At 48.7% G+C, this 15,006-nt stretch overlaps 1 protein-coding gene across 1 annotated transcript in view; it reads right to left on the bottom strand.

The window, feature by feature from the left end:
* ADAMTS14 (ADAM metallopeptidase with thrombospondin type 1 motif 14) overlaps positions 1-14,785 on the bottom strand; it is a 144,045-nt gene extending 129,260 nt beyond the window's left edge. The window contains exons 1-2 of the mRNA XM_015423239.1: positions 14,417-14,785; positions 10,325-10,771 (exon numbers count right to left, since the gene is read on the bottom strand). Coding sequence (XP_015278725.1) covers positions 10,325-10,771; positions 14,417-14,785 — 816 coding nt within the window. The remainder of the gene's footprint in view (positions 1-10,324; positions 10,772-14,416) is intronic.
* Positions 14,786-15,006: the final 221 nt, after the last annotated feature.

The raw sequence follows: 15,006 nt of genomic DNA, 5'->3' as shown, positions 1-15,006 counted from the left end.
TTTCAATTCACTTCTTATCACAGCTCAGGTAAGTGGCACGTTTATTGTTATCTAGCACGATCAAATCGGGTTTCGCATTGCTTCTTTTCACTCACTGTTGTTGCCCATCTTCAAGAGGTCAGCTGGTGAAGAATTTAAGCCGGTGCTCCGACTCGAACGGCCGCTGGAGAGTTGCTCGGCACTTGCCTTCTTCGTGGGAGGAGATCAAAGCCTGATTCAGCTTCTTCCAAAGCTAAATCACGCCAATCTCACACTCCCTCTTAGGCGCTGCTGCCTGCTTGTCCCCCCCCCTCGCTGGGGAGCGATGCGTTGGGCTAGAAACTGCCCAAACTGTCAAAAGCGGCCATCGCCCACTTCGCACGATCGCGAAAGTGCGTCAGTCCTCCATCTTAGCTCGACCGGAAGCCTACTTTGTGATGTTTTAATAGGGCCTCATGAAGGTATTATCCACCCATTTCTTCATAATTGTTTTGTAATGGACCCATGACCTGCAATTTTTGTCTGCAATGCAGGACAGAAGACCAACTTTAAAAAAAAAAAAATTTTTTTAAACAGAAGCCAGTAATAGGTACACTTGAAAGATACAAACAAGGTAGAGGACATTCCTGGAAGTAAGCCTCATTGAATGACATGGGACATACTTCTGAGTAGACCTCCTTAGGACTGTGTGTATGTTAAGTGCTGTCAAGTCACTTCTGACTTATACCACCCTGTGAATCAATGCCCTCCAAACTGGCCTATATTGTTAACAGCCTTAATCGGCTCTTGCAAACGGAGGGCCCTCGTGGCTTCTTTGATGGAGTCCATCCATCTCATGCTGGGTGTTCCTCTTTTCATGCTACCTTCAACTTTTCCCAGCATTATCATCTTTTCCAGTGACTTTTACCTTCTCATAATGTGACCAAAGTATGACAGCCTCAGTTTACTCATTTTAGCTTCTAGGGTGAGTTCACAACTGATTTGATTTAGAACCCACTTATTGGTCTTTTTGGCAGTCCGTGGTATTCATAAACCTATCCTCCATCACCACATTTCAAATTAATCAACTTTCTTCCTGTCAGCTTTCTTCATTGTCCAACTCACACCCATACCTAGTAATGGGGAATACTGTGGTAATGAATTAACTTGATCATGGTCACCAGTGACACATCCTGACATTTAAGAATCTTTTCTAGCTCCTTCACTGCTCCCTTAGAAATGCACCATCTAAGGTCTTTGAATTTGGAGCATACTCTGTGTGATTATTAGAAACAGCCCACATTAGATCCCTTCTAGTCTGGCTTTTGCCCTGGCCATGGGACAGAGATGGCACTGGTCGCCCTCATGGATGACCACTGGAGACACCTGGATTGGGGTGGAATGGTGGTGCTGCTGTTGTTAGACCTGTCAGCAGTGTTCAACATGGTTGACCATCAGCTACTGATCCACTGCCTCGCCAACACTGGGGTACAGGGGTCTGCCTTACAATGACTTTCCTCCTTCCTTTGGGGTTGGAGACAAAGGGTGACCGTAGGGGAACAGCTGTCCTGAAGGCATCCGCTGATTTGTCAAATGCCCCAAGGGGCAGTGCTTTCCTCAATGTTATTTAACATCTATATGTGCCCCCTTGCCCAGATTGCCTGGAGGCATGGGCTGGGATGTCACCAGTATACAGATGACACCCAGCTCTATCTGCTGTTGGGCAGCCAGTCTGATTCTAAACCAGAATATCTGGACCTGGCATTACAAGCCGTGGCTGGATGGCTTAGACTGAGCCGATTGAAATTGAATCTGATGAAGACGGAGGTCCTGTACCTGAGTCGAGGCAGTCTGCGGTTAGGGATCCCACTCCTGAACTTTGACTGGGCTCTGTTGGTGCCATTGCCAGAGGTTAGGAGCTTGGGAGTGCTCTTGGATGCCTCCTTAATGATGGAGGCCCAGGTAGCATCCACTGCTAAGTCAGCCTTTTACCACCTTCAGCTGATTAGGCAGGTGGTTCCCTTCCTCAAATGTAGCAAGTTGGCAATAGTGATCCATGCAATGGTCACCTCAAGATTAGACTACTGTAATGCTGTCTACTTGGGGCTGCCCTTGTGTCAGCAAGCTGCCAAGTTTTTCTTTTCTTTCCCTTTTCATGTGCATTCTTTCCCCTGCGCTTAATTGCCGTTCTGCTGCAATGAGTATCTTTCAAGGCCACTGGAGGAGTCGCGGAAATTATTGCTTGGGCTTTAGTCAGGATGAGCCATGGGAAGCTTGTACCTGTTTTGCTTTGGGTAGCAGTTGGTTCTCAAGCCTCATGGCGCGCGGGAACCATAGTAATTGGATGTTGCTGATACGAATGTACTATAACCTTCCATGTGCATAGTTTACCTGTCATTCCTAACAGTGTTCCTGTCCATGCATCTATAGCTTCAAATAAAGTAAAACCTTCCTGCAAGTGTGTACTTCATTGTCGCTGAGCGTCCTGACATACTGTTAGGAATCCTTCATTCCCTATCTCAGCGCATCTATCAGAATCGATATGAGTGAAGGAGAGGGGAAACCTTTACCGCAGAATACCGACAAGGATGGGGAGCCAGCTGAGGAGGGCGAGGAGCTGGACATCGGGGAAAACCCCCCGGTTACCACCCAACCACCAGTATCCGTAGCAGTGGGGGGGACTAACCCAAAGTACTCGTCGGCGCATCTGTTCCTGACTCCCCAAAGTTCAAGGTATTGAGCTGGGCACAGTAGAAGATCCAGCACCAGCTGGAGCTAGTTCAACCCTGAATTAACAAAAGAGACCTACTCGCTTTTGGGGGGGCCCTCGAGAGACAGTCTATACGACAGAGGGTTGACAGCGGCGCCGGGGCTACCTCCCTTGGGAGCCCAGTTCGAGCCGGTCGCTCAACTGTGGGTAACGGAGCAATCAAAGGCCCAGAGTGGCCGGGCGTCCCCGGATGAGGGACTGACAGAGCGTGTAGAAGCAGCTGATCGAAACATTCAGCAACTACAGCAAACCTTGGAGGATGTGATCCTGGCCATCCCCAACTTGGTCACGAGAACGATCGAGGAGGCTTTGGGGAGAAGACCGGCTGCACCCGTGGTGCCGGTGGTGCCACCTTTACCGGGGCCTGGGGTGCCCGCACAGCCAGGTGGAGTGCCTGCCCCAAGACCTGGAGACATCCCGGCACCGGCACCGAGGCCAGCCAGCCCACGAGGGCAGGTGGTACCACAACCTAAGGACCTGATTGAGGCCACGTTTGATGGGAATCCTGATAAACTCTTGTACTTTGTAGTGCGGGTACAAAAAATCGTGGATCGATCAGGGCACCTCTTCCCGGATGACAGCAGTCAAATCGACATCGTGGCTGCACGACTCCGAAGGGCTGCAGCCACCTGGTATGTGGGGCTACACAACGCAAGAGGCCCCGAACTCAACAACATGTCTGCCTTTATGTGGGCGCTGCGGGCTCAATTTGAAGATCGGAACGCGGAACCAAGGGCACGAGCGTACTTGCACACATTAAAGCAAGGGCGCAGAACCATTAGCAGCCTGTGCCTCGCCAGCACACAGGGATTGAGGTAGCAGCTCTAACAGCAATGCTGACTATATTTCATTATGATTGATATGTTACGATGCTCTGAAGGAGGTGTGATAACTAATTAACTTCTGAAAAGTCATAACTGTCTTAAAGCAAACCTTCATGGGGTTTTCAAGGCAAGAGATGAGCAGAGAAGCTCTGCCATTGCCTTCCTCTGCATAGCAACTGCAGTCTTCCTTGGTGGTCTCTCAGCCAAGTACTAATCATGGCTGATCTTGCTTAGCTGGGCTATTCAGGCTGTTCTGTAGGAGGTATACAACACGTAACAGGTCTAGGGCATTGTTCACTATGCTCATCATGTGTTCTTCATTTATACCAGCCTATTTGGACTGGTAGCAAGTGAAAATGCTCCATGTAAATGGAGATACCTTCTCAGTTGATGAAATATTTCACAAACAGAGGTTGCAAAATTTGAAACAGCAGCTCAGCAACTGTGGAGACTGTGGGCCTAAACACTGTGGACTCTGGAATAATTAATATGGCATAACAATTATTTGTTAAACATTCTCCTAAAGGGGGATTCAGGATTTATTACGCTGCTATTGCAATATGTCTAGTTAAATAACGTACTCAGGCTTGCTAAAAGTGTTCCATCACCAAATCAACTCTGAGTGAAACTGAACAGTAGGCATAAACTTCCTGCATCCAAAAGTTGTAGTTATTCTAAGAAAAGTTTGATCTCTTGGTGACTGAAAAGAGCAAGTGTGCTGAGAAGCGCTCGGCAGAATAGTGCTCATGGGAAAAGTCTGTCTTGTTTCCTCTTTTTACAACTAAAAGCATCGATGTATTTTTGTAAGCAGAAGGAGAACCATGGGGAATTCTGGAAGCAGAGCAGACCTACAGAGTAGAAAGGGAGTGCAAGCCATTGGACACAATGCCATCAGGTACTTCCAGCATGAGTCCAAGATGGAAAACATAATTTACCTGCCAAACGTCCTACAGAACTCTCTCAATGAACGGCCAGCAATGTGGCAATGGAAAGTATAGTGCACAGAGGCAGCTATTCAGGCAACCCTGTATACTACCTGATAAGGGTGCCAACCTCCAGGTGGTAGCTGGAGATCTCCTGGAATTACATGTGGTCTCCAGGCAACAGAGATCAGTTCCCCCAGAGAAAATGGCTCCTTTGGAAGGTGGACTGTATGGCACTATGCCCTGCTAACGTCCCTCCCCTCCCCAAATTCCACCCTCCCCAGGCACAGCCGCCAAATCTCCAGGAATTTCCCAAGCCACAGTTGGTAACCCTACTACCTGATGCCCGATAAAGGGCTTTGTGGCTTTCATATGTTTATAAACACAAAGAAAGGAGTGTGCTATTAACACAGAGATACAAATATAAAGGGAGGGGTGTACTATCTCTCCTTATATATAATTGAATAGTGGGTGCCAAAATTCTAAAATGCACTCCTTTAGTGTATGGACGCTTGAACTGTCAGTCAGAAGACGCTGGCTGGGTTGACTGGCTGCTTTGTGCAGTCCCGCCCAGCGTTTCAAGATCTTTTGCATATGGAAGCTGATTGGACTTCATTGCATTCCACACCTCAATCTCACCCCCCTCCCCGCAAGGCAGTTGGAATGTCAGTTGCATATGGAACCTTCAAGGTCTTTTGCATATGGAAGCTGATTGGACTTCACTCCATTCCACACCTCATACTCCCCCCCCCGCAAGGCAGTTGGAATGTCTGGTGGTGTGTAGGTCCCAGGATCATGTTTTAAAAGCTGCCTGGGGGATTATGGACCACTCACACACTTTCAACCTTAACAAACCTCATAGGGGGAGAGGAGAATGATGACAGCTGCTTTGGTTCCCACTGCAGGGAAAGACTGCCCTTTCTCTAGGCAGAGGCTGGGGGGGGACATAGGGTTGCCAACTCCAGGTTGGAAAATTCCAGGATATTTTAGGGATGATGAAGCCTGCTGAGGGTGGCTGAGGAGGAGGAGGAGGAAGAGGGGGACCTCAGACAGATACAATGCCATACTCCCCACCCTCCAAACAAGCTGTTGACAGTCTCCAGATGACAGCTGGAGAGCTCTTAAAGCTCTGGTGCTACTTCAAAGTGCTGCAATTTATTGACAGAGTAGTGTTTTGGCAAATCTTTAGGAATTGTTTGGTGCATTTACGATGGGGCACCCACCCAGAGCCTCTGGCATTTTCTCACTCTGCTGACATCAAAACCAATTTAAGGCAAAATAAGAGGCTACTGAGAGGGGAGGAAATAAAGTTGCCAGCTTTAGGTATGGAAATTCCTGGAGATTTGAGGAGTGGAGGCCGGAGAGGGGGACCTCAGACAGGTTACAGTGCCATAGACTCCACCCTCCAACCCAGCTATTTGCTCCTGGGGAACTATTGTTGCCAATCTTGGCCCAGCACCCATCAAACCATTCTCTTCAACCCCCTGCTGGGCAGCAGACTTTCCCCTAGGGTTGCCAATCTCCAGGTGGGACCTGGAGATCTCCCACTGCTACAATTGATCTCCAGATGACAGAGATCAGTTCCCCTGAAGAAAATGGATGCTTTGGAGGGTAGACCCTATGACATTATACCTGCTGAGTCCTTCCCGCCCCCCCAATGCTGCCCTCTACAGAATCCACCCCTTAAAACTCCAGGTATTTCCCTCCTTATAGCTGGCAACCCTACTTTCCCCTCAGTGCCTGATGGTAGGCAACTTAGTTTGGTCCAGTCACCTACTTTGGCCTTTGGGAGAAAACATATTGGGGCCAATCCTGATAGGGTTGCCAACTCCCGATGGGAAATTCCTGGAGATTTGAGGGATGGAGCCTGAAGAGGGTGAGGTTTGAGGAGGGGTGGGACCTCAGACAGGTACAATGCCATAGACTCCACCCTCCAAACCACTCAGTCCCTCATGGGGAACCATTGTTGCCAATCTCCAGGTGAGGGCTGGAGACCGCTCAAAATTACAATTGCTCTGCAGAAGGGAGGGCGGAAGTCAGCTGAAGTCAAAAGGTCAGATAATGGTAGGTTGATGGTTAGCTGGGAAGAAGATGGGGTTGCCAACTCCAGGCTGGCGAATTCCTGGGAATTTGAGGGGTGGAGCCTGGAGACGGTGGGGTTTGCGGAGGGGTGGGACCTGAGACAGGTAGAATGCCATAGACTCCACCCTCCAAACCAGCCATTTCATCCTGGGTAACAATTGTTGCCAATCTCCAGGTGAGGGCTACAGATCACTCAAAATTACAACTACTCTTCAGGGAGCAGAGATCAGTTCCTCTGGAGAAAACAGTGGACTCTGTCATTATGAGGTCACCACAGCAAAATGACACTGTTTGCCCAAAGCCAGAGCACTCCCCCAGAGCCTCTTTCTAGATCCCGTTGTATTTATTTCCACAACGGGCTTTACTGCTAGTTGACAATAAATGTCTAAGCACAGAAAGCTGGTACAGGGAAGACCATCATAATGTTGCTTTACGGTCTATCTCTGATGAAGTTAAATCACACAACAAACATTTGGCCTAATGTATGGCACAGAATGGGGATGGTCCATCTCACCTTGCCTCCCCCTCCCATCCCTCCTCAGGGCACATCCACCCTGCCCTCAGCCCACCGGATATCTGTGAACGATGATGGCTGTTTTACCAGTTGCACGGTGCACAGACAGGATGATTTGCATTCTACCTATGTGACTTGAGCACTTGAGCAAATGTGACCCCGGAACAGACGTCAGCTGAGCCCAAAGACAAGTGAACAAGAGTGAGCTCAGGCTAGCTGACTGGACCCCCAATTCTCACTGCATGTTCTAATGACTTTACTGGCCTCTAAAAACTAATGAGTGGAAACCAAAACTGATGTTTTCTACATGACGAATTAATGGCATGTATCCTACCATCCCACTGAACAAAATCTGAAGCCTTCCTCCAACTTAAGGGGCTTTTCCTTCAACAGAAGGAAACTGTAGGAAGGCTTCTTAAGTAGGCCACATTCCAACATAAAACGTCTGGGCTTGGGTGTTACAGTCGTGGACTTAGAAGGTACACAGAGTAGCCAGGATCCAATGAATGCAAAGGGGCTTAAGATGTGTTTTTCCTCAAGCAACATCCCTGCTCTCTTCCCATGTCACATAGCAAACTACTCTCAAAAGTGAGGACTGTCATGATAAGACAGCTGTTCAAAGGAAAAGATCCTAATGCCACAAGTCCATTGCATGAACCTAAGCAGCTCTTTGGAACCTGGACAGCTTCAGTTATAAATAAAAGTGCAGAATTCTGCAAGTACATGTTGTTTCCAGGATTTGAACAACAGCACAGAATTCCTGCAGACATCTTCAGCTGGGACCATGGCCCTCAGACCAGTCCACATGTGCTCCAGTCACACTGCTATGTCAATGGGTCACAGAAATCCCTTGTTTAAAAAAAAGTCATGTCTAGGTCCCCCTAGGCCAGCAATCTCTCTATCCCACCTTCTGGTGCTCTCTGTCAGGTCTTGAAGGAACTCACTTCCAACAACACTCTCTTGGCAGTGATTTGTTTATTGAGAGATAAAGAGGTTTCAAGCATAGATAAATCTGTATCAGAACTGACTCCCTTGGCACCAGTTCCCCAGTTATACATAATTCAAACAATCCCCCCCCCCAGTGACCAAACCAATCACACCCCTACATCCAGCCCGCCAAAATCTACAGTACACCGTTAGCCCTCCTACAGCACCTGCAAATCTATGGTTACATTATCTGCCGGACACTGCTAGCAGTGTCTGGTACTCAGGGACAAGCAGGCATACTTCTCACCAAGGGGAGGCCCTGCATTGTTAAGTCCGGCGCTTAACAATAAGTCAGAGAGTGATTTCAGCAAAAACTCAGGTTTATTCAGCTCGATAATCAACTTCTCCAACACGGTACAACTCCTCATAGCCCGAACAGCTTGTCCATTTCAGCTGCTCGGTATTTAAACATTCCGGGCTAATGTAGCCACACCTACTATACAAGTTCCAACCTATCAGGTTGTTCGCATAATAGCCCAATCACAAACGTTCCCACCACAGACAGTTCAAATGCGATTGGACACAATACTTTCGGCGCGAATCCCAGCCGACGTCTGAAGCTTAGCATAGCTTCTCTATTCACACTTCATCCCCGTGCATTCAGGGCAGCATCTGAATACACTACACGCATGGATGCAGTTACAAGCCAGTTGGACTATCAGCAAAGCAACTCCACACACACACTCACACACTCCCCCTCCCCATTCCCAGCCAAAACGAAACAAGGCAGTGAGTTTACAGACAGGCAGGTAAGAAATATATGGTGAATGAAATCCAAGTTTGACACTCTCAGGCAGGGCACAAAGGGGATGACCAAAGCCCTCTTCTGTTTCTCTCCTGCAAATGGTTCTCAGTGCCTCTTCACTGTTCCACGGACCCATCAAGGTCAACATACTTTTCCCATTCTTGAAACAAGATCCTAAAAAAGAGTTGGCAGCAGACCAGAACACAAATACTGGCTTTTGGACCAACTGCAAGATTTTGTGTGTGCATGTAAAAGCCGACAGTAGCATTTTCAAGCACATGCACCAAGCCTTGAGTTTACCTCTATCATTTTACATGCTATTATAGGCAAATTCATGCATTCCTTCATTACTACCCATGCAGGCTCCATTGAGCTGTGAGAAACGGGGCTGCAAAAGATCAGAAGGGTGTGTGTGGAAGTGCTAGATATAAAGCAATGGACACTGCCATCACACTGGCTTAGTGGCTCAACTCCTCCCTCCTTATCCATCAGAGCTCACCAAGTGCCAGCTGCTAGCCCCATCCTGGGACCCACCCACCCAGGCACTTCTGGCTTTTGAAAACAGAAGTGGCAATCTGTAATAAGACCCACACCCATACCTCGGCAGGGAGAGCAGGATACAAATCGAATTTAATTAATTAATTAATCAATCAATCAGTTCTGTATGCAGCAAACTTTGTATCCATGAGGGAGCACAGGACAAAACAAAGATGGTTTGGGAAACAGGTGAGCAGTGTGGAAATATATATGAGGGTAGAATTCCCCTTTTGCTTACTGTGGGGAAATATCCCAAACCCTGTGGGGTTCTTTTCAACAGACAGATGGAGACAGGCTAGGGAACTCAGCCCTTCAGAGGAAAAGGACCAGAGAGAACAACAGCTTGAAACTCAAAGTGTTTATTAACTCTTTAAAACCATACACAAGTAATACTCAGTACTCAACAGCACATAAAAGTCTCAATCCCTGATCCAATGTACACTTTCAGAAAGCACAAGGAACATTCCTGGACTGCAGGACCAAGACCCTTACACACTCTGGTGGGGTGTTCGCTGAACAGCCCATAACAGAGCCCAAAGCCACATTTTTATGCTCTTTCCAGTCTACAGGAACCAATGGAGGTGTCAATCCAGAATGTACTAGGTCACCATATGGTGATAACATGAACCGTTGCTAGGGTGAATTTTTGCCTAGATATATTTTATTAACTGCGATGTCAGCAAGACCCAAGCAGCTATGACATCTCCATAGCAGTATATGTTTAGGCTTTGGAGCCCGGCACTTGGAGAATGGGGAATGTCAGATATGAATTCAGGTAAGAGTGCATTTACAGGGCAAGGCCTTAGGTTTTCCTCCTAGGCCACCAGCAAAAAGAAAAAGGCTTATAGGATTTCAGAACCAAGAAACCAAAGTCATTTATAGCAAATCCTACATAGCATACAACACAAAAAACCTTTACTGGCATGAAGCATAGAAGAACAGAAAGGCCCAGGCTCACGTAACCCCAAATTCTGCAGCACTTACCAGCCCATCACAATTGCTGATGGCCACCGCGGCACCCGGCATGCCTGAGACACCTCCCGTGAAGATGCATTCCTGCGGCAGGGGCTCCCGGAAGACCTCCTGGAAGTCCTCTTGCCATTCAGTTGAAGCACCTGGGGATATCAGCCGCCAGTTGGGCTTGAGCCAAAGATGCAGTTCCTTCCCCAGAACAGTGACATTGAAGTAGAGCAAGCGGTTCCTGGGCATGCTTTGGTGCAGAGGGGTGCTGCGGACCACTCTGTGTCGACCTGAGTGTGGTGGAGTGGTGGAGGGATGGTCGGCTTCCCCCCTCCTTGCTGCACCTGAGCCAGATACCACATGGGAGAGGAACTGTCCCTGGCAATCTGCACTGAAGGGCACAATCACACCATATTCACTTAGCTTTCCAGACAGGAGGAGCTCTAGTGGAAATAAATACAGATAGTCACACTTCAATACATTCAAAACAGAGAGAAATCCTCACTGGGTGAAAAGCCTGCCCTCTTAAGGTATGCTTGTGACTTCAGCATCGGGGAGCTTGGTCCTTCCATCAGCTATTCACGCAGGGCTAAGTCGCAGCTCCTTCCACATGACCAGTTTGAAAGAACTATTGCTCAAGGTATCCTATAATACATGGCCAGGCTTGCACATGCTACTAGAAAAAGTAAACTAACAACAAAAAAAGTAAACAAACACAGCCTCTCCAACAGCCCCTGAATTCTGCCTTTGCACAACCTATTTCATCCTTGCAACGTTTATTTTGTATTATTTATTATTTTGCGTGATTTACTCTGGTTTTGCTAGCCAAGGGAATGAGCAAGCAGAAACCTCCAGCGAGTCGGCAGGTGCAGCAGACTGAAGGGGCAGGATGGGCTAGATCGCTTCAGAACACCAGTGGGAGATACCATTTTCGAATGTTTCTCCTACAGTTATCAGGCATTGGCCACATACTTCACTTCCTTGAGGGCTTGGGACTTTCTTCTAAAAATACACACTCTCCTATAACAAACTCTCTAAACAAATTAAATCATTTTAAAATTAAAGCTTGAAAATCACAGGGAGCTGAATTCTGTGTAAAACAAACATTTTTGTTTTCTGTGCTACTGCAGAATCCCAGCATGTAAACAGCCTTATGCATTGCAGTCAGACTGGTAAATTTCTTCCTACCCTTTTCTTCTCACCTTGACACAGAGAGTATCCCATCTTTCTGTGTTTATACCTCTGAGGATGCCAGTCACAGTTACTGGCGAAACGTCAGGCTCTGCAATGCCAAGACCACGGCCACACATCCCGGAAAATCTACAGCAACGAATGAACTCCGGCCGAGAAAGCCTTCGACAGCAGACTGGTAAACATTTGCAGTTGAAAGGCTGTGGTTTAAATCCACCATTTGCCCACAATTTCTTAATTTGCCATGACCTGAATGGCCCAGGCTAGCCTAACCTCACCAGATCTCAGAAGCTAAGCAGGGTTGGCCCTGATTCATACTTGGACGAGAGACCACCACACAGAGGCATTTGTGCATCCAGCTTTACCCCATGAAAGGTCTGGCAGTACTTACCTTTGCCCTGACCCCAGTGGCCCAGGCTAGCCTGATCTCATCAGCTCTTGGAAGCTAAGCAGGCTCAGCCCTGGCTAGTATTCGGGATGGGAGACCACCAAGGAGATCCAGGGTTGTTACGCAGAGGCAGGCAACAGCCAAACCTCCTCTGTTTGTCTCTTGCCTTGAAAACCCTACACGGGCTGCAGTCACACACACTAAGTAATTCACTTTCAATGCACTTTCCAACTAGATTTTGCCAGTTCACACAATAAAACCCAGCTGGAAAATGCACTGAAAGTTGATTGAAAGTGGATTATTTAGTGTGTGTGACCACAGTCACCGCCACCATAAGTCAGCTGCGACTTGATGGCACTTTCTACAACTGCCATTCGGAATTTAACCTCCCTTTCCCTGATAGTGGTGGGCTACTAATAAAAAAAAATATGTTTTGTTTTAGGGCCTATTGGAAAACTGGGCAACCATTACTCCCACCTGCAGGACCATTATTACTTCCCCCTCATAAGCTGTGGCTTATGGAGTGTTGACTGGGTATGTTCAACATGGCAGAAAAAATTCACACTGACACACACTTATGCCTCTTACATGCCCAGCTAACACCAAGCATGCAAACTATTCATTGCACAGCATCCATGCGACATCACTCCTCTAAAATAAAGAATTCCACTGAAATTCCTTTATATTATTTTTTAAAAAAACTTGTCAGCATTATAACACACTTTGAAAGAGCTCACAACAAGATCTCACGAGTTGGCTCCCTCTTCCAGCCAAAATAACTATAACATCAAACGTCAAAGCAATCCTAGCTGACAACATTTAAAAATAAATGTTAGAAAGACTTCTATGTTTGACTTAAAAGAGAAAAAACTAGCCAGCCTCGGCAAAGCAAAATGTGAGATCAAACCTTAGGCACAAGTAGACCTAAGCAGATGTCCTCAGGAATAAATTTTACTGAAATCCTTGGGATTTGCCTTCTGAGGAAACATCTTTAGACTCAGAGGTCAAATACTGCTTTGAAAATCTGGCAACACAGGCACAGGGGTATTAAAATGTTGTACCAAGCTGAAAGCGTTGATCAGGGTTTTTCACTTCCATGCGCCATTTCTATACAAAACTTTTGTGTGTGGAAAGTAACTTTTTATTGCATTTATATGCCACTGTTCTTCCACAAGGGCCCTCAAGGCAGCGTGCACAGGGTCCCTAGGAGGTCCCCCACCAGTGCTTCCTCTAAGCTGAGTTAGTATGAGCCAGCGCACAGTTTTTTAGCCTCCAGCTCATACATTTTTGTCTTGGCTCAGGAAGGGTGGCTCCAGAGCAGACTAATTTATGCAGTAGCCAAATTGCTGGCTCACAACTTTAATGCCAGTAGCTCACAAAGTAGAATTTTTGCTCACAGGACTCCACAACTTAGAGGGAGCATTATCCCCTACCCACATACTAGCCAGCCCCAGACTCGCTTCACTTCAGTGAAAGTGGCATCACAATGGGATACAGAAAATGCTGTGGTGCTCCCTCACACTGAAATCAATCCATCAGGGCTAGCAAATCCTTAGGCATCTGAAAACGTGATGCTTTCCGTGGTGATGGAAAGTGCCGTCAAGTTGCAGCCAACTTTAGGCACTTCCCTCAAGGGGTTCCCAAGGCAGGAGATGTTCAGATGCGATTTGCTACTGGCAGCCTCTGTGCAGGGACCTTGGTGGTCTCCCATCCAAGGACTTACCAGGGCTGGCTCTGCTTCGCATCCGAGATCTGGCTTTCCTGAGCCATCCAGGTCAGGGCAGGATGCTCTTAGAAATGCTCATGTTGCATTCAGTGCTTGCAGGGTTGCTTGTTTGCACCCTCAAAGTCCTAGGCATGAACATTAAAGGGACAGCATGGTGCAGCAGTTAAGAGTTTTGGACTAGAATCAGGGAGAGCCAGGTTTGACTCTGCCGTGACAACTTGCAGGTCACCCCTCTGCATAACTCACCTTAAGGGGCGGTTGTTGCAGGGATAAAGTGGAGATGGGGAGAGAACCATGTTGTAAGCCTCTGTGGGGGCCTCAGTGTGTGTGGGGCGGGGGGGGGGGGGGAGAAGCGAGGCATAAATAATGCCCTTCCCATCCTTCTGGCACCCAGACAGGGCATACTACAGGACCTGGACTCTCTTTTTAGGGACAGGATGCTCCCATAGGCAGAAAGCTGATTCGGGCTTTGGTATCACAGGCCCATCACGTCACTGTGAAATAGGCAAGCGGCGCAGATGCTGGCACTGCGATCCTTGAGAACGTTAACCCCCGCCAGCGCCACTGACTTGCTTCCGCCGGAGCGCAGCCTGCGCGAGCTTTCCCAGGAGGCGCGCGTTTCCTTAGCCTTTTGCCGGCCCGGCCAGAGCGGAAGGCGCCTCGCTGCCTGCCTGGCGGAGCCAGATGCGCCCAAGGAGAAGCCCCAAGGAGCGCAGGGGGGCAGCTGCTCTCCTCCTCCCCACAGCCGGCGGCGACCTCCAGCGGGCACCAGCAGGGAGCTCCAGGCCCCGCCCTCCGAAGTGGCACTTGCCCGGCGGCGGCCGAAGCCGAGCCGGCGCCCTGTCAGCGGCCGCAGCGGAGCGCGGAGCGCAGGAGCCTGTCGTCCTCCAGCCGGCCCCCTCGTCGCGCCGCGCCCGGCCACGGCCAAGTCCCCTCCATGCAATGCAGACGGCCAGCGGCCGGCCGAGCGAGGGGCGGAGGAGGAGGCGCTTCCCGCGGCAGAGCTGGTGCCAGCGGAGGAGGCGAGGGCAGGGCCGGGGGGGTCCGCGCGCTCCGCGACGCCGCCGCCAGTGAGCGACAGGCAGGCCGGCCGGCTGGGGCGAAGCGGAGGGGGCCGCCAGGACCTCCCACCACCCGTCCTCCCCTCCCGCGGGAGGCACACCGAGAGAGGACTTTCCATTGCACGTGGCGCTTCCAGCACCTTCCTTTATTATGCTTGATCTAACTGTGTATCCCCAGTTCTAACAATATGTTGGATCCCCAAGCATCGAGAATAAATCCACGTTTTAAGAAAAGCAAAATTTATTTCAAAGCGTTGACGACATACTCAAACACGTTCTTTGTTAGAACTGGGGATACACAGTTAGATCAAGCATAATAAAGGAACTTCAAAGAGATACA

This window comes from Gekko japonicus, unplaced genomic scaffold, assembly GCF_001447785.1.
Source record: "Gekko japonicus isolate JY-2015 unplaced genomic scaffold, Gekko_japonicus_V1.1 scaffold901, whole genome shotgun sequence".
Taxonomy (NCBI): domain Eukaryota; kingdom Metazoa; phylum Chordata; class Lepidosauria; order Squamata; family Gekkonidae; genus Gekko; species Gekko japonicus.
This window is presented reverse-complemented; position numbering and strand designations above follow the sequence as displayed.